Genomic DNA, 18,177 nt, shown 5'->3' with positions numbered 1-18,177 from the left:
TCAGGACATTGTGCTGAAACCTGCATCTCCACGAGCTGTTTGGCTATCCTGCTGGGGGCAGATGACTCTTCCATGTGTGTGGTGGGGAAGTACCATTTCAGCTATCTGACTTTGATTTACCTCCGCATGCAAGTCAAAATCGTCTCAGCTAAGGCCAATCTCTTTCTAGCAAAAGCTAGGAAAATATACTGCATTAAATCCTCACCTGCAAGCCACCATTGCTTTAATTAGATTCAGTCAAATCCAGGTCTTTGCAGTCTAGACATGGTTTAGCAAGTGCTTTTATGTGAGTAATTCATTGTGGGAAAACAGAATTCTTAAAGGAATTAGAAAGATAACCCATCACAGTGATTTTTTTATCTGGAGCTTGCCTCAGTTTTGGCAAAGAAAACCTTGTTGGATTTTGACAGGGCAAAGACAGCCTAAAGGAAGTATTCAAGCATCGGTCCAAGTAAAGATTTTACTTGGGGAAGGAAGGAAAAGAAAATGTTCCTCTTTAACTTGGAAGAGTGTTAGAGGCTCAGTCAGCCACAAAAGGCTTTCTGTTCAGAGCAAGAGCATTAACATTACAATTTTGCAACACAGCGCAGAAACATGAATCTTGAGGCAATACAGAATACAGTGTTCCATCCTTACTTTGGCCCCTTCTGTAGCCTCTCTGCTACTCTGGATTTTAAGCAGAGGCTCAAAGATTTATACAAAGAAGAGAATCAGCATATAGAGAGTACCTACTGCTTCTGATCTGCAGTACAGATACACTGGGCACATTTTCAAGGACTTCCCATGCTGACACACCTCTTTACAGAAACTTAAGGCAAACTTAAGGCAGGAGGAATATCAGAGCAGCTTCGTGGCTTGACAACTTCTGCGTTGAAATCGAAGCGATGAGATGCTCCAGCTCTGCCAAAGACAATTTGACTAACCTTTAACATATATCCAAAATTGCTATGGATGATAGAAAGTTCTAAGTGCCAGCACTGTTTTGCTTCTAGCTGTGCCTAAATTATTATTCTATTGCTATTTTTCATTTTCTCAAAGAATCTCTGTGTCATGGTTTAACCCCAGCCAGCAATCAAGTACCACACAGCCTTGTTCACATCCCACCCACGCCTCCCTGCCACAGGATGGGGAGGAGAATCGGAGGAAAAGAGAAAACTCAAGGGTTGAGATATGAACAATTTAATAATTGAAATAAAATAAATAATAATAAAAATTAAAAGGAGAGAGAATGTGAGAGGAATAAAATCCAAAGGGAAGGGAAGAAAAAAACCTCAGCTCATGCACAATACAGTTGCTTCCCACCTGATGCCCAGCCAGTTCCTGAGCAGCGACTGACCCCTGCAGACAACTGCCCCCAGTTTATATACTGAGCATGATGTTCTATGGTATGAAGTATCTCTTTGGCCAGTTTGGGTCAGTAGCCCTTACTGTGTCGCCTCCCAATTTCTTGTGCCCCTCCAGCCTTCTCACTGGCAGGGCCTGAGAAACTGAAAAGTCTTTGATTTAGAGTAAGCACTACTTAGCAACAACTAAAGCATCAGTGTATTATCAACACTGTTCTCATACTAAATCCAAAACACAGCACTGTACCAGCTACTGAGAAGAAAATTAACTCCATCCTGGCTGAAACCAGGCCACCAGCAGAGCATTAGTAAGACATGAGCACTATCATCCCAGCGTTTTTGAAGACTGGATGTGCATGGGAGAAGGCCTTACATATGCAGCTAATTCTTCTACAGGGCAACACCAGTGTCACAGGCCTGCCAGTCCTCCTCCTTGTAATGAGATACGGCCATTCTTGTACCAGTGCTGAAGGTAACTGGACGATGCAATAATACAGTATTAACCAGTTCACTTAGCAGTTGTACTTGAACACATCAGTAAGCATGAAGCAACCCATAAATAGTCTCATTTTTACTCAAATTGTTAAAGAGATCTGACTGTCTACAACTTGTTAGGGAGACAACCCTGGCTCGCTTTTGTGATGCAAATTAGAATGTTACTTGGAGGAAAAAAGGTCTTTTAATTGAAATTACAACAAAATCTTCCTCCTGCACAATAATCAGAGACAGCAACACCCCCTGAATCTCCTCCAGTACTCTGCCGCTCTCCTTCAGACCGTGCACAGCCAAACCCCTGGCTCCTTGATTGCCTTGTCCTCATTGCTGCATGCCTCTTGCCCCACTCACCTGCAGTCAACAAAAAGACCTGGAACCACCCAGAACCGGCACCAGATGTGTTAAGCTGCGCTTGAAACTGGGGGATGTAAATCACTGCCCTTCCACAAAGCTGAGCTACAAGGAAACTCCTTTACCAAGCAGTAACAGCCTCCAAAGCAAAACACCATCCCAAATGAAATTCGGCCCAGGAATGTGAGCTATGTGGGCAGGGGGGCTCTGATGGGTATTGAGGGAGGACAGGAGCAGGCAGGCTGCTTTCACAACTGACAGTGGTTTCCTAGCCAAAGCAGAGGACCCAGCCTAGCCACCCTCCCTCGCCCCACACCCCTGCATGCACAGGCACGCCGGCACACGCTGAGCTCGGGAATGTGAGCAATGCGGACCAGGGCCAGTGGGGCTTCGCTGCCGGGGAGAGAGGGATGGGAGCCTGTATGAGGGAAACATGTCAAGACCATGAGGCAGCTGGGGTTGCAGGACTCCCTTTTGGGGTGGGGGAGAGGGGTGGGGGGCTGTCTGTGGAGGGGTTGCAAGGCTCCCCTGCAGGCTGCAAACCGGCAAAGGATGCCTTCTTGTCCCACTCAAGCTGTACACGTGGAAACATAACTCTGCGCAGCTTTGCAATAAACCTGTTGTTAATTTCTACCAGCTGAAAGAAACTGCAGGTCCCCTGTTTTTTGGCTAGTTGCTGACATGAAAAACATACCAGCATTAAGAGTAATAAACGCATGCACTTAACACTTCCTGAGCCAGAGATCTGACATTCAGCTGTACAAGCACAAACCTCTTCTCCCCCAGGCTAACAGAAGATGGTATTGCTGCAGATAAAACAGACCTGAAACTCTCCCAAGTCCACTTCTGCCAAAACCAACAATTCCCTGCAGCATGAAGAACATATTCAGTCACCTGCTATTTTAAGGTTCTTGAAGAACTCCATTTTATTTCTACCATGTTTTCTTGGTCCACAGCTCTCACTCCAACCACACAGCCAGTGAACAAGCGCTGCCCAGCTGGCTGGCACGGAGGCTACCCAGAAGGGGCTCATGCCGGCAGCCAGCAGGCACCTCCCACCACCGGGTCTCCCCAGAGTGAGCACCGACTGCATCTCCTTAGCACGCCTACTGCACAACTCGTGACAATCATGATGTGTGCACGGACACAAAGAAGGGTTTGTTTTCCTTAAATTTCCCCAGCTGAGACGGTTCCTGGCAGCCACTAGTATTTTCGTTGATGTGACTGATCTCCCATGTTGCTTAAAAACATGACAGCAGTCACAAGCAGCAGTAGCGATGGGGTGAGAAACTGCAAGAAAAACACAGAAGAGATAAAGGCAGAGTGATAAATCGCAGATGGGATCAGGATCAAGACTAAGGTGACTCCCACTAAACATATAGGCACACATCTACATCAGAGCCCTCGTCTACTCAAAAAAAAACCACGAGTAAACCAGCCCACAACACTAAAAGAACAAAGAAGCATATATGAAGTTTGTCAGCCTGGTTAAGTGATGCTGACAAGATACAGAAACTGCAGCCAATCATGCCTATGTAATTTTCAGCACCTCCTGGTTTCAGAGAAATTCAGTCCCAGGGTCGTCTTGCTTTCTGTGACAGCTACTGACTTGCCGTGCACAGAAAAGAATCTAAGCAGACTGTTGGTAAAAGTACACATGAAAAGAAAGTGATCAGTGACACCTGAATAAGACTAGTATTCATCTGAGGAAAGAAAATTCTTCAAGAGATTACCATAACAAGAAAAAAAAAGCAAGTTAAAAGGCAAGAACAAGTTCAACACCACATGTCAGGAAGGAATGGAACTTGAACTAAAAATCTCTTCCTGTGTTGCTTTTTCAAAGTCTTAAAATTAATCCGGGATAAAGACTTGCTTTAAAAGCAAAGTTGTTTACTGAAAAACGTGAAGTGTGGTTTTAAAAAAAATACCATGAAGCAGCTTAATTCATCCCACTCATGTAAATCCACACTGAACACCTGAAAAGAGCCCCATGACTTTTAATGCCTTTAAAAAAGAAACTGAAAAACTGACTCCCCTGCTCAAGAACCTTAACATTTTACAGTTTGTTTGTTGGGTTTGGTTTTGTTTTTTGTTTTTTTTTCTTTCTTTAATACTAAAACTGGCTTTTCAGCAAAACTGTTCAAGAGCTAAAATTGAGAAATTACAGTAAAAATTGAGACTTTCTGCTTTTAGGTTTGTGGAAAACTGGAGATTATCAATAATTTAGATCAACTTTAAAACTTACGTTTCTATTAACATCTTCACGGTGAAGTGTTTTCAAAACTGAGTGACAACTGCTTTTCACTCAGCAAGCCCACTTGTGGTTACCAGTTTCTAGAAGACAAGGTATTGCTGCCAGATGGACAGAAAGCTGGAGAACACAGAGCAGATTTAAGAGAGCAAGAGAAGGGCTCTGAAAAGCACAGGAGCTATAGAAATCCTACTTTGATACAGTTGTAAAGTCCCACCTTGGTACAGCTGCATAATACTCCACAATATCCATACGCAGTTTTGACAACTGTTCTCCAGTTTGTTATAATTTCTCCAGCCATTCTGCATCCATCTTTTACTTCTGCTCTCCTGTGCACTTACAACTCACAGAACAAAATGCTAAGCCTAGCTGGCCAAATTACTTCTGCTTCCTGTCCCTGTTTGCCCCAGAAACCCAATTACAAAGTTAACTCATGCTAATGGAGCCTGAAGGGAGCCTGTGCACTCACACTCAGCTACATGACAGGTCACAATGAATGAACAGCCTGATTTTCACCCTGGTTTGGTATCTGAAATGCAAACAATGCACATCGAAGCTATCTGTTGTAGAACTGTGGATACATCTTGGTCTATCTGTGGGTAATTGGAGTGAAAAGTCAGATACCAACAGATGAGTCATTACCCACTAAAGCTCTCTGCTAAAAAAAACAAAAAAAACAACAAAACACCACCAAACCAAACAAAACCACAAAAAAAACCCCAAACCCCAACACTTCCCACAGTATGACTGACCCCAGCACCAGTTTCTACTCTGAAGAAAGATTCAGCTAAACTAAACATCTTCCCTCAGCTGATATTTTGCTGTGCCTGTTGAGGTACATCCTTAGAAAAAATGCAAGGCTCTGCTCTAGTGCAGCCCTCCAAAAAGGTGGACTGCAATGAGAAGCGGATTATGTCTTAAGTTACCCACCTACTAACATTGCAAGGATACTGAAGGGAAGGAGTTGAAACAGTATAACCTGTCTACTAGGAGCTGGGTCAATAACAAAGCATTGGTGAGAAAAAAACCAAAAGGCTTAAACTGCCTTTGTCAAGCTGCAAAACAGAAGACCTATCCACTCTTTTGTTGCAATTTCTCTTCTGTCCGAAGTTTGGAAATCAGAGACACTCTACAATATTGTTTCATTTAATAAATACACATGGGTTGTGTCCCCATACTTTTGCTTCATAATCAACATCTTTGCTGTACTTTGTTGCTTTCTATACTCCAATTTGAAAAACACTCAAAAGCCAAAAATAAAGAGAAAGGCTCTCTTGTCTGAATCCAAAACTCCCCCACCTCCCCAGTCACTGCACTTCTTGGCAAATTCTCTCTGGAGAAATACTGAAGAGACACATAAACCACTCTTGTATCTTTCTTTCTCTGTCCAAACCAGGTTAGTTTGGAGTAACTCTCAGAGATCCTCTGCATCACCATATGCTGAGAGAGAGATGAAAAGAGCAACATTTGCAGAGTTCACAATTGTCAGGGGTCCCCAGGGGGTGGGGGTTTTGACACAGCTGTTCCAAAGCAGCTCTGGAATGAGCACCATCCTTTTCTCATTTAAAAGCTCATGAAGTGAATGAAAACACTGTGACAGAAGCCCCACCATGCACAGCCATGTTTATGCACCTAAACAAACTCATTCAACCTCTGACACTGTCTCACGCCAGGGGAGACTCCCAGCCCTTAAAGCGGGAAAACAGTCGCAGTTTAAAAAAAGAAGGGGGAAGAGACAGAGTAACTCAGGGAAAAATCATTGTTTCAAACTAAACTCTTCCACCTTTGAGATGAGCAAGTTGTGGACCAGCTCCTGGTCCTACCCACAGTGCAAGATGCTTCTGATCATCATCTGCCAAGATGGTCCTAATGGACCAAATTTTAGAACAAGTTAAACTGGTTTCCAACAGTTCACAGGGTCGAAGGGCAGTCATAGCACCATTATTTCATGTGTATAATTTCCAACACAACCCTATACTGATGCTGAGAGGTTCTGCTACAATGGCACAGCACATGGGATGCTGTGTACACACAGAATAGCCTGGAGGGAGTATTTTAGCAACTTTGTTTCCAGCCAGATCAGTACTCTGATCTGTTTCGTCCCACAGCCACATAAATAGTAGCACTATCACAAAGATGCTGGCAGCAAAAGTGCAAGAGGAGAGCCTGCTGCTTTCAGCCAGGCACAGATTTACTGCCTACCTGCAGCCCCTAAGGCCCCTGTGGCACAGGCAGCTGCAGTCAACAGGAAAGAGCCAGGAGGCACAGATATTCATGTGGGTGCCAAATAAAACTGAAACAGTTCTGATTTTCATGGTGCAAAATCATCTGGGTTGATCTGAGTAGCATCGTCCTCCTTAACAACAACACTGCAGAACTGGGAAGGGATCAGAAATATGTAAAAATAATGAAAAAGGCTTTGAAAAAAAAAACACTTCAGTATTTAACAAACCAGATAAACATTTGGAAGGGGCTGGGGAATTACACAGAAATAAGGAAAGGTGCACAAATGCTACATCAGTGTTTCTCCTTATCTCAGGAAAGAGGGACGATCAAACTATGTGATTAGGAGGCTGAAATGTGTGCACACACACACAAGACAGAAGCCATTACCACTGCACAGCCATGAAGGCTACCAGCTCAGTGGGACAAAGAAAAGGATCCGGCTGTGGTGTGGGTAACAGCCCTACCTGGAGCTACACCTAGGAATGTCAATTAAAATCTGCAGGAAAAAAATATTAAGTCCAGGGACTTAGGTCAGTGTACGCTAATTACAGACCCATACAAGACATGGGTAAGGGGCAGATTAGCCATCAGTCTTAGATGTATGGATACTGTACATTTCTCAAGGCCTCTGGTGCAAAATCTCTCAGTCTTACCAGGGCTGGCTCTTCATCCAATAACCAATATTTTAATTGTTTTTGCCTCCTTGGAAAACATAGCACCAACACAATGCACTCCTGCCAGGGTACTACTGCTTCACGTAGCTGCACTGGTCACCCTTTGGGCAGAGAAGACTGTCAACCAGTAAGAAAACCCCAGGTCCTTGGCATGAGGCGTTACTACGTTTGTGCGGTGAAGAACTCAACAGTAATGCAAGCACTTCAGCTCTGCAAAAGCAGCTGCAGTGAAAACCCTTTGTATTTCCTCAGCATCCCTCACCAACAGCTCAGGGCACCTACAGACAGGCAAGGCACCCTCTGCTTCAGAGCACTGACACATGATGAAGTAGGTTTAAGAGATCACCAAGCCAGAGCAGACCAGTGATCCACCCTAGCAAGTGTGGTGCAAGGAACATTTGCCTAAGAGACCCAACAAGGCGTCCCCACTGCCATCCTGAACCATCGACCACCACCACCACAGACAGATGCCTATAGCTCATGGCACACACAGCTGCAGAGAAGATGGAGAAACAGCCCAGATTTTGCGTGTAAAAGACTCTTCCCTCCCTACCATTTCTTCCTCACGGGCTCTGCGTGCCATGCAACAACATGTCAGTGCTTCAGGATGGCACAGACACCTCCTTTCATGTGAGAAACAGTATACAGGCACCATCCCCGAGCCCAGAAACAGGCTGGGATACCTCTAACACCCAACACCCTCTCACCATCACCTCCATCGTAACATTTTCTGGAGACACCTCATTTCAGGGAAGTGCAGTTACAACCTCCAACCCCCTGGGGAAGGTAGCTGGGTCTGGTTTTGACTCCTGTGTGCAACAGGGAGCTTGTACACTGAACAAGTATGTGAACTTATAAAAAGGCCAGACTCTCTTTGACAGATTTGCTTACCCACAATTAAGTTCCAACTGTTCTTGTCAGACGCCTCCATCTTTAGTCTACTCACATGTCTGAAGAATTAAAGGGATATTCAAAACATGCATTTATGACTCATGTTTAATTGTCAGCTGTCCTTTCCCAGTACAGCTCTAATTAGAAATCAGAAACACATTTTTGAGCACAGAAAGACACAAAAAATTGGCATTAACTGCCAAGGGAAGCCTGTGGGAGCATTTTAAGTCTAACAGGATGCCTTCTTCTAGGTTGTGCTTTAGCCAAACTAGTCATTGGGCTTAATAGAGGGGTGAGAACCCATGACCTGTGACAACCTGGAAGTCTGATCAGACACTCTTGCCAACCATCCTGAAAGTTAGAAGTCTTTTAATTACTAGCAAAGCTCAAAAGGCATTTTCAGTGTTCGCTAAAGCACCTTAAGAGTAATTTCCTCTTTCCCTCATCACAGACAAGTACATCTTTAATGCTGAAGAAGTGACTATAGCCATATACATCTTTCTGCTATTTTGCACAGTTTTCCAGGGAACCTTTGGCAAAGTGAAAATATAAATATAGCCTAAACCAGTATTCAGATTTAACTACAAGTCTCGACATTGCTTTCATGATTGCAGGCACAGTTTCCCAAAGCAAAACACACGGGTAGAATTCAGAGTTAGAGAATGAGCTAGATGTTAGAGTACAATTCACAGTACAACACTGCTAGAGGTAATTTGCATAAGATATATAAACTGCAAAAAATAATTATGCTGGTAGTTCATTCTTAATGTCTATTACTGCTTCCCTTCAGGTTCCAGTCTTTTGACAGCTGGGAACAGCCAAATAATTTGTATGGTATTTCCCCTTGTTATGCAGCGTCTACAATAGCAGCAAGAGATAACTGTGGAGTGTCAGAGTTGACAAGCCTTAATGTTTTCCCCAGCTTCTCCATGAGATGCCTAAATGCCTTTTTACAGCACTGCCAATTACTCAACCATGCAAACAGATACTATTAAGATACCTAAAATGAGTAATTTCCCACTAGAACCAAACATGTTATCAGTTGGATCATAAATCTGAATCTCTAGTCAAGACAAATTTGTTTCAGTACTTACGTATAGCTTATACAAAAATATCTTGATTTTACATGTTTTTATCTAGCATTAACAGAAAACGTTTCAAGTAAATCCTGTGGGAAAAAAAATTGCAGCTAGTTGCTCACAGATTGCTTGAAATACATTTACTGCATCTTTAAGGAGTTAGGTGGAATCAAAACTTTCCACAAGTTGTTCATTGCTACTTCACATTGCAGTTCCACATGACCTTCTCCTCATCATTATGACATGATAACCTAATTAGCTTAACACGTCATCTTGCCTCAGCCCACAAAAACATAGATCAAATTCATACTCACTCATGTATACATACACTAGCTTTCAAGCCACTCTGCAAGTTCTGTATTTCTTCCCTTTCTAAAGGGCACACACAAATTTGGATGGATTGGACAATCCGAGCAGTGACACCTGAAACTTCTCCTAGGCCCATTAGTCAATTCCATTAGCTAAATGGCTAGGAAAAAAAAACAAAAACAAAAACAACCCACCTCTTCTCCCTGACCTACCACTACAATAGATGCTGACACCACAAGAAAATCTGCAACTGTCCTCAATTAACAACTAATGCTTTAGTAACTAAAAGCACGATCAGCTGCCTGTTTCTGACAGCTCTTCACAGTGGCTCTGCATCATTTGCAAAAGAGACTCTTCATTTAAAGGTTTTCATTCCACTTTCAGCATCTATTATTTAGACATACAGGGCACTGCAGAAACTGAGACCGCAAGCTGTACTGGAGGCTTACAAGCCTGAGAAAATGGCCAGAGTAGGGGAAAGCAAACAGATACTAAGGGGGAGTAACTGAACAGACTCATCTCACACAGAAGTCATTTGTGGTATAAGAAATACCTCCATTGCCAGTTTTCCCAAGGAGACAGGATTTTCAGAGGCCCGCTAAACTGCCACCTAAAACCAATCCACATTCAGGTTCCAATTTAAGGACCCAGTTTTATTCTCAGTTTCTCCAGTGCAATTCCAAAGTAAAGCCTAAACCCAAAAGAAAGCAAGTGTGTACAAATTTTAAACCCACGATACTAGGGACTCCCATATAGGCTGGAGGGCTACAGAAGTTGTCACCATATTACCAGTAATCTATTTAATAGCAGTATCATGTTTGCCACTAGAGAACTGTCCACCTCAGTTGATGAATTTCCATCTAGTTAGAGGTCTGGCAATAAAAAGGGAAAAAACCCTCACTGTGATGTCAGACAAACGAAACACAAAGAGTTCAGCATAACATCAAATCCCACCAAGCATATGGTCAGCAAAGTCGCAGATACTGAGGCGCACAAGAGAGCCTGTATCCACCTACACTTCTGCAGAAGCTGCTCTCTGGAGCTGCAGTTGTACTGCTGCTGGGGGCTGCTGCCCCCAGCATTGATAGACCCACATTTCCCCACACCCAACACTGTCTGGGATGCTCATGCTACATGGTCCCACACAAAAGCCCCCACACACCTCATACATCAAAGCTGCAACCACCCTTGCTCAGAATGGATGGAGGAAGCACCTGGGCTTCCCTGCCATAGGGCAATACCTTGTCTTCTGTTGAGGAGGCAGTTTTGGGGTAGCATTGCATTTTACCTAGTCACTAATATGAGGCAGGTGTTCCAGTCAGAAGAGAGACAAAACTTCAAAGATGCTCTCACTGTCCCACTGTGTCCTGCTGGCACCCGCTCCCTTTGGAAAACTGACTCCAGACTCAGAGACCCTAGCAGCACTCCCAAGGGCCTGAAACCCTATCTGATCAAAAACGTCAGGACTTTCTTTGCACACCTTAGGCACTTATTAAATTAGTTTGACCTTTCTAAAGCTCATGTTAACCCGATCAGCCTCCTCTCACTTACTTTCCTTTATTCACAACATGCAGCCAAACAAACTTTAACCAGATCCAATCACCCTGCCAGAAGGGGTGAAATAAAAGGGTAAGACACATCCAATATATTTAATTGGCAAATCACCTTTCTTGGCTAGCCAAGATGTAAGGTTGTCAGCTAAGCTACAGATCTGCCAGATGGGCTCTGCTATTACTTAAATGTTTGAGAACTTTAACAAAAAGCACGGTACCCTGACCTTAACATCAGTTGCAAGAAAGTTAAACTTAGCTTGGTCTTCATGAAACCGAGGGCGAAAGAAGTCACCAGAAAGTCACTGTCATTACTGAGGCTTGTAATTATGCCTGAATCACATTTTTTAACCTCAGTTTTTACACATAACCATGTATCAAGCCATAGGGCCTCACAGCATTCTTTGTTTCAGAAAGAGTAAGACAGTTTTCAAACACTTCAGGATGTCTTTAAGAGCTTTTTGAGATCCATGAAGACCAGCCAAAGTTAAAGCACATTCATAAGCTCAGCATCAAAGTCCAAGACCTCCTCCCTGCCCACCCACCCCCAAAAAAAGAGACAAAAAAAGAAAATTATTTACTGTCTTTTTAAAGTGCTAGCTCACAAGTCTCAGACTATACCCAAGACAGTCCATTTAAACAAAGCGCTGGTGAACACGAGTCCCGCTCCCCACACGCCGGTACCCGCTCTCCCGCCTCTCCCCCGCACTGATGCTCCCCCCCGCCGCGCCGGGAGGCGGCAGCCAGCGCCGCGGCCGGGGGCGCTGCCGGAACGGGCGGGCGCACGGCCGCTGCCCCGCCTAGCCCACCGGCCAGGCGGGCGCGGTGCGGGGGCTGCGCTGGGACGCACCTCCGCCGCTCCGGAGCGCGGACAGGACGCGGCGATGCGCAGAACAGCCCGTCCGCGCCCCCCCTGCGAGAAACCACGCGCCTTCACTCAGCCCGGGGCGCGGTACCGGTACACGCAGCTCCGCGCCGCACGCTCGCACACCGGCCCGCCGGCACCGCCGCCTTCCCGCCAGCGGCACCGCGCCCGCCCCACGCCGGACGGTCCCAGGGCTCCCGGGGCGGGCTGCTCCGCCCGGCGAGAGGGGCAGCGCCAGCGCCGCCCCCGCCCGCTCCCCCGCTCACCTCCGGGCTCCGCGCCCCGGCCGCCGGCGGGAAGGGGGGGGGGGGGGGGCGGCGGGCGCGCTCGGCAGCCCCGCGACACTCCAGCCCGCTGGACAGCCCGCACCACCGGCAGCCCGCAAACTCCTCTCGCAGCCGCTTTGTACCCACCGGCCGCCCGCTCTGCGGCTGCGCGCTGCCCAAAATCAACACGGCGCGCTCCCAGCCCCGCGCCGGCACCCGCGGCCCCCCCGCTCCCCCACCCCGGCAGGGCCGTCCCTCCGCCCGGGGCCGTCCCTCCACACCCCCAGCAGCCCGCAAAGCCTCCGCCACCGCAGCCCCCAAAGAAACCCCTCTGCCCCAGACCGTGCGACTGAGCAGCCCCTCCCGCCCCCCGGCAGCGCGACCCCCAGCCACGCGGTCCCTCCGCACCTCAGCGCATCGTCCCCTGATGCAACCGCCGCCCCGCCGCGGGAGGAGGGGGCGGGTTTGGGCCAGTCGGGGAGCGCACGGCGTGGGGTGGGGGCGGCGGCGCGTCTGCCCCGCGCGGCTCCGCAGATGCGCTGGAGTGCGGGGGCCGGCAGCGGCTGCGGGAAGTTTTCTCGCCTCCATGGAAGAGCCTGGCTCAGCGGGTCGCCGGGATGCGGGAGCTCCCTGCCAGGGAGAGCGGGACTACCATCGCGGCTGGCTGACAACACGGCATCCTTGGGAGCACCAGTCCGGGGCTAACCCCGGCGAAGCCTTCCCTGCGCTTGGGCCGCAGGGACTGATTCAAAGTCCTCAAAAGGAGTGTTGGCCTCGGCACGGTTTGGGTCAGATCCGAAAACGGGACAAGGCTGGCGCTGACCGAGTGCCAAGGGACTGGGATTCTGCAGTGGGGGCTGTCATGTGAAATGCCTTTTTCGGTGTCAGAGCCTTGGCAGAATGTGCCCATGCGCTGCCAGCTATTCTGCTGCACGGGGCTGGACGGGGTCCTCAGCCAAGGCTTTCAAAGGAGAGCAGAATGTACATCAGCTCCCTCTGCATTCTTCGTGAACCTCATCTTAGAAGCAATGTTTTTAAATTTGTGCCTTGGTCTTTACTGGCCACAACAGGCAGTCGCTAAAGCCTTTTCAGCTGTGAAAAGTTACAGTAGTCCCTGTTGCGTGAGCCTTGAGTTTTTTGATTAAACGGTTTGAATATTCAGTATGGATTGCTGCATGATTCTTTCACTCCTCCCACTCTTATCTTGGGTGCTATCCTTATAGCCTAGGGGCTCCCATATCCCCAGGAGCAAATGCTTCAGAGGCTTTGTGGTGATGCCGGGAAGGGTTTCACAGCTCCGTAGGACAGTCCCACCCAAAGACAGGGTAAGCAAGTGAGTCCACAGGCAAGGAGTAAGCAAGATGCAGGAGACTCAGCAAAGTCAGGAGTGTGACAAGGCTTGGTCTTCTTTTCCAGATCTGGATGTGGGACCCTGCAAGGGGTCAATTATTATTATTGTCAGTTACTGCACAGCACGAAAGAATGCAACCGTGGCGCATCTCTCCTTCCTTTTCCTGGTTTTCCCTGTAGCTTGCTGTCAAATGCTGGCACCTCCCGACCCTCCCTTCCCATTTCCTTCATTCTTTGTCATTCCTCTGCTTTTCTTCTGCCTTTCTCTGGTTAATTCTCCTGCATATTTCTGTACCTTTGTTTTTGCGGGCATGGTACCTGAAGCTCGTGAATTGACATTAGCAAAGGTTGTCTCAATGAGTATTGATTCCAAAACAGAGCAAGAAGGATATTAAGGAAATCTGAAAATCGCTCTGTTTTTCCCAGTGGACCATACTCAAGTAATGGTAGACAACAAATTGTAGGGTTTTCTCATTCTATAGAAAGATAACAGGCTCATTGACATTTCGGTCTAAATAATTTCCAGTATTTCTTCTGAAATCTCTGAAGCCATTAAAACATTTTAGAGATCAAATCACATTAAGTATTTTTGCAAGTAAAGCCGCTATGACGTTGATATAAACCATCTCTCAAACCACTAAGTTTTTATTTTTTTTAAAAAAAAGCTTTTATACATTTTAATTCAAGAGCACATATTTTTAGAAATATTAGCAGTCCAAATACAGCAACCAGACCCTGCAGCTCTTTAAGACACTAATGGTTATTAGTCTTGACTATGCTAATTTTCCAACCAGAGGCTGGTTTTTATGGCTGAGTTACCAACCTTAGAAAAAAATAGGTGGCTGATGGAAGAAATACTTAAGACAGGAGCAAGCAACACTTACTCTTATTTATATTAACAACCAAGAAGAAAGTATACTCAGACCAGCAAACAACTCCATAGCATCAGCTCATTCATCCGAATAGTTGGGTCAGGACCATGTTGTACCAGAAACTGTACAAACACAGAATGAAAGCACTCCAGACTATGGCAATGAACAGAGCAAGCAGATAGGGCTCTTTCCACTTCTCCCACTTAATCCTTTCTTTCAGGAGTTGCCAGCTCTTGACAGTTTAAACAAGTCAAATTAAATAAAGAAGTCAATTGTTGCGTTACCTGCATAAGAGTGACAGGAAGAGATTTTCAGTGTGGTCATGCAGTAGACATGGGTCTTTTTTCTTTGATGGTGCAATTAAAACCACCAGGTTTTTGTTCACCCTTCAGCTCCTTGGGGCTTCTCTGGCTCTGCAAAGAGCTTGCAAAGCGCACTAACTGGGAGCCTGGCATTTGCCAAATGGGGCAGAGGGGGAATGTAAGGGAGCAGAAGGTGAGGAGGGCCAGTAAGCACCCACTACTCTGCTCCGTCCACCCTGGCCTCCTGGGCACATGCACATGGGGGAGGGTGGGAGAGGGGACATGGACCCTCTATAGCCTTCTTGTAAAGCACCAAAGACAGAAACTGGCTTCAGTCTAAACCAGGGGTCCTCAAACCATGGCCCGCGGGCCAGATACGGCCTCCCCAGGGTCCTCAATCCGGCCCCCAGTATTTACAGACCCCCCTCGCCCGGGGAAACTAAGCAGCCGCAGATGACTGCCTGCCACTGCATCCGCATGCCGGCCCCCTGGTTAAAAAGTTTGAGGACCCCTGGTCTAAACTAACCCAGGCAGAGCCTCAAGGAGAGAAGGGATGGGGTGTCAGTGTGCTCCTGTCCCTCCACAGGTGGGAATGGTGAGGTGCAGGGTGCTGCTCCTCAGCTGGGCATGCCCTGCCTGGCTGGGGCAATGCCACTGGCCATGTCACCCTCAGAGAGGAGGCATCTGTGAAGCCCCCACCATCCACCCTCGCTTAGACCAAGCACCAGGGAGAAGCGCAGAGCAAGGAACAGGTGATTTTGCAGGGCTTTTGAGGGTCCCTGGGGTGATTTTCATTTGGGACCGGGCTCATGCAGATAGGAAGTCTGGACACACCATCAACATTTAGAAAACAAAACAAAACAAAAAACCCCAACACAACAGAAAACCACCTCCCCCCACAAAACAGACCCACCTGTTTCTTTCAAAAAGCCAAATGCCACATGTCTGTGAGTGGGTAATCGTAAGCGACATGTCCAGAGTAAGTAAAGGTAATACTTGAAGAGGGAGAACACACTATATTTTTCCATGACCTGGATCTGGTCCAGATAAATATTGTGTATGCTTTGGTAGAGTTTTCTGTGAAATTTTAGGTTGCACACAATACAAACAAAGCCTATGCACACATAGCGCATACGTTAAAAAAAGGACTGAAGAGGAATCATACTGCCCGATTTTCAGTGCATTGAGCAGAGCCTTGGGCAGAACAAGTTCCTGTGGATTCTCAGGCCCCATCACTCCAGGTTTTAATACTCACTATGCCTGAGGCTTGTTTTGTGTTGAACATCCTACACAGCTGACTTAGGAGCCATGGGGCTGCTAGACTGTGAGGGTCACATCAACAGCCTTGGAAGCTGGAAGTGCACAGGAATGCAGGTGGTCTGGGACTAAATTTAGAGGCAGGTCCAACCCCACTCTCAGCTGTGTTCCACAATGTGTTTGGAAGTGTGGAAGGGAGAGGGATCAGACATCCCTCTGGTGCTGTATTTGGCAGCAATTCTTTGCTTAGCTGCAGTCATACAGGAGCAGAAGAGGCCATGTATATCTTAGATGAGTTGCCTTAGGTCTTCCTCTAACATAGGCACCTATGGCTCCACAGCAAGCATCTCCTCAGCAGGACAGTGACTGGAAAAGGCTGAGGTGAACTCACGGTTTCCACAATGCCCCCCTCTCGCCTTTCCCCAGCACCCCCAAAATCCGAGACGCTGCAGTCCCACAAGGCTCACAGCTCCAGGGAAGCCCCTGAAGCCAGAGCACACTTCACCTGATTTGTTGGGATAGTGGAAACAGCCCTGCCCTGTAAACAAAACAATCCTATTAAAACTTTAAAAACAGAATAATTCTGGTTTTGCCTAAACAAAACAAAATGTTGAAACATTCTTTCCACAGGAAATGACAATGCTTTCCTGTGCTTTGTTTTATCCATTCTAGAAATGTCACTTACCTGAAAAAAAGCCCTATTTTTACCAAAAAGAAGCTTTGGCTTGCAGGGAGCGGTGTTCACAGCACCTGCCTAAGCCTGACCAGAGCATTAAGCTCCCTCTGCTTTCCACCCCAGTTCCCCTCTGCCTCTGTCGGGTCAGAGAGGGGCTGAAAGGGGGCTGGTCTGTGCTGCTTCAGGGCCCTGGGGTGCACAAGTGCATGTGAAGGACACTTTGAAGTGCTGATCACTGCCAAGCAGCTGCCTTTGCGAAAGCTGAGTACTAACCTGAAGAATTAAGTAAAACCCAATTTTAAAAGCAATGGACCTTTGCTGCCCTGAACGTTCTGCAAACAACTGTGAAAAGCAGGGGTAGCACATTGCACTGGTGTGAATGGTGCCACAGAGTGGACATGGCAGCTGAGTCAAGATGAATCTTCTCTGCTGGCAAGCCTGTAAAAACCCAGCTTTTTCTGTCTGTGCATCGACTGTTCTGACTTAGAGAAGCAGCGGTTTCAGTAGGTGTACACATTGTCACTCTTTTCCAGCATAGCATACTACTAGTAAATCACACCGCGTGGCTTGTTTGTGAGCACCGTCTGCAAAGGAGGGATATTGCACAAACACAAAAGGAGGCAGAACAGTTTTTCTGCCCTGGTTCAGGACTCACATCAGTGGCAGCCTGGAAACTACCACATGCTTGCCTGTCAGTCCAAGATGAAATTAAATGATGCAGTGTGCAGCTAAGTTTCCATCATCTGTGTTTTCAGTGCTGGAGGGTATGTTTGCCACACATTGTCTTGGATCTCACCATTAGGTCCATGGATATTTGAGGCACAACAGTGTTCTTGATTTGTGCATGAATGCACAGGAATGCAACTCCAGAAATCATTTACTAAATGAAATGTAGCACTTGCCTTTCCCCTTATCCTTAAAGGAGCAGTGTCAAAATACCGTACTCCCCAAGGTCTGACCAGCTCTAATAAGATAAAGGAAAAGTTGCCATAACTTTGCCTTCTAGATTTTATCTACTTTTTATCACTGAAATATTTTAAAGAATGCTTGATTCGCCAGAGTTTCAAGACCTTTATTTTACCTCTGAGCTGGGTGAAGAGGCCACTGCTGTTTAAGCTGAATCAACAGAGCCATGCAGTTGTAGTTCCAAGGTTAGTCTGTGCAAAAAGCTCTAGTTGGACTTGATATCTGTTATGAGTTGTCTGAGAGATGAAGATAATACTTTCCTTAATGGGTACGTGCATACAGTAACTGGGGTTTAGAACTGCATTGGGGAATCATGCTAAACCCTAAAGTTATCATGGAAGGTCTATTCAGACACCTGTGCTGGGGGAGATAAGTAGGTCTGTGTGCCTGCTCATGAGAGGGAGGGTTGGCTTAGATGAGTTCACAAGACACCTGTCTCACATGCCAAAGCAGG

At 46.7% G+C, this 18,177-nt stretch overlaps 1 protein-coding gene across 1 annotated transcript in view; it reads right to left on the bottom strand.

Annotated features, from left to right (window-relative positions):
• Positions 1–15,203, bottom strand: part of LOC308056615 (uncharacterized protein) — a 35,041-nt gene extending 19,838 nt beyond the window's left edge. The window contains exon 1 of the mRNA XM_080372255.1: positions 12,126–15,203. Within this exon, the coding sequence (XP_080228381.1) occupies positions 12,126–12,888 (763 nt within the window). The 5' untranslated portion in view covers positions 12,889–15,203. The remainder of the gene's footprint in view (positions 1–12,125) is intronic.
• Between the last annotated feature and the right edge of the window lie 2,974 nt (positions 15,204–18,177).

The sequence above is a fragment of the Falco punctatus genome (assembly GCF_963210335.1).
Source record: "Falco punctatus genome assembly, chromosome: Z".
Lineage (NCBI taxonomy): Eukaryota > Metazoa > Chordata > Aves > Falconiformes > Falconidae > Falco > Falco punctatus.
The sequence above is the reverse complement of the archived record's forward strand: the minus strand, read 5'-3'. Positions and strand labels throughout refer to the sequence as shown.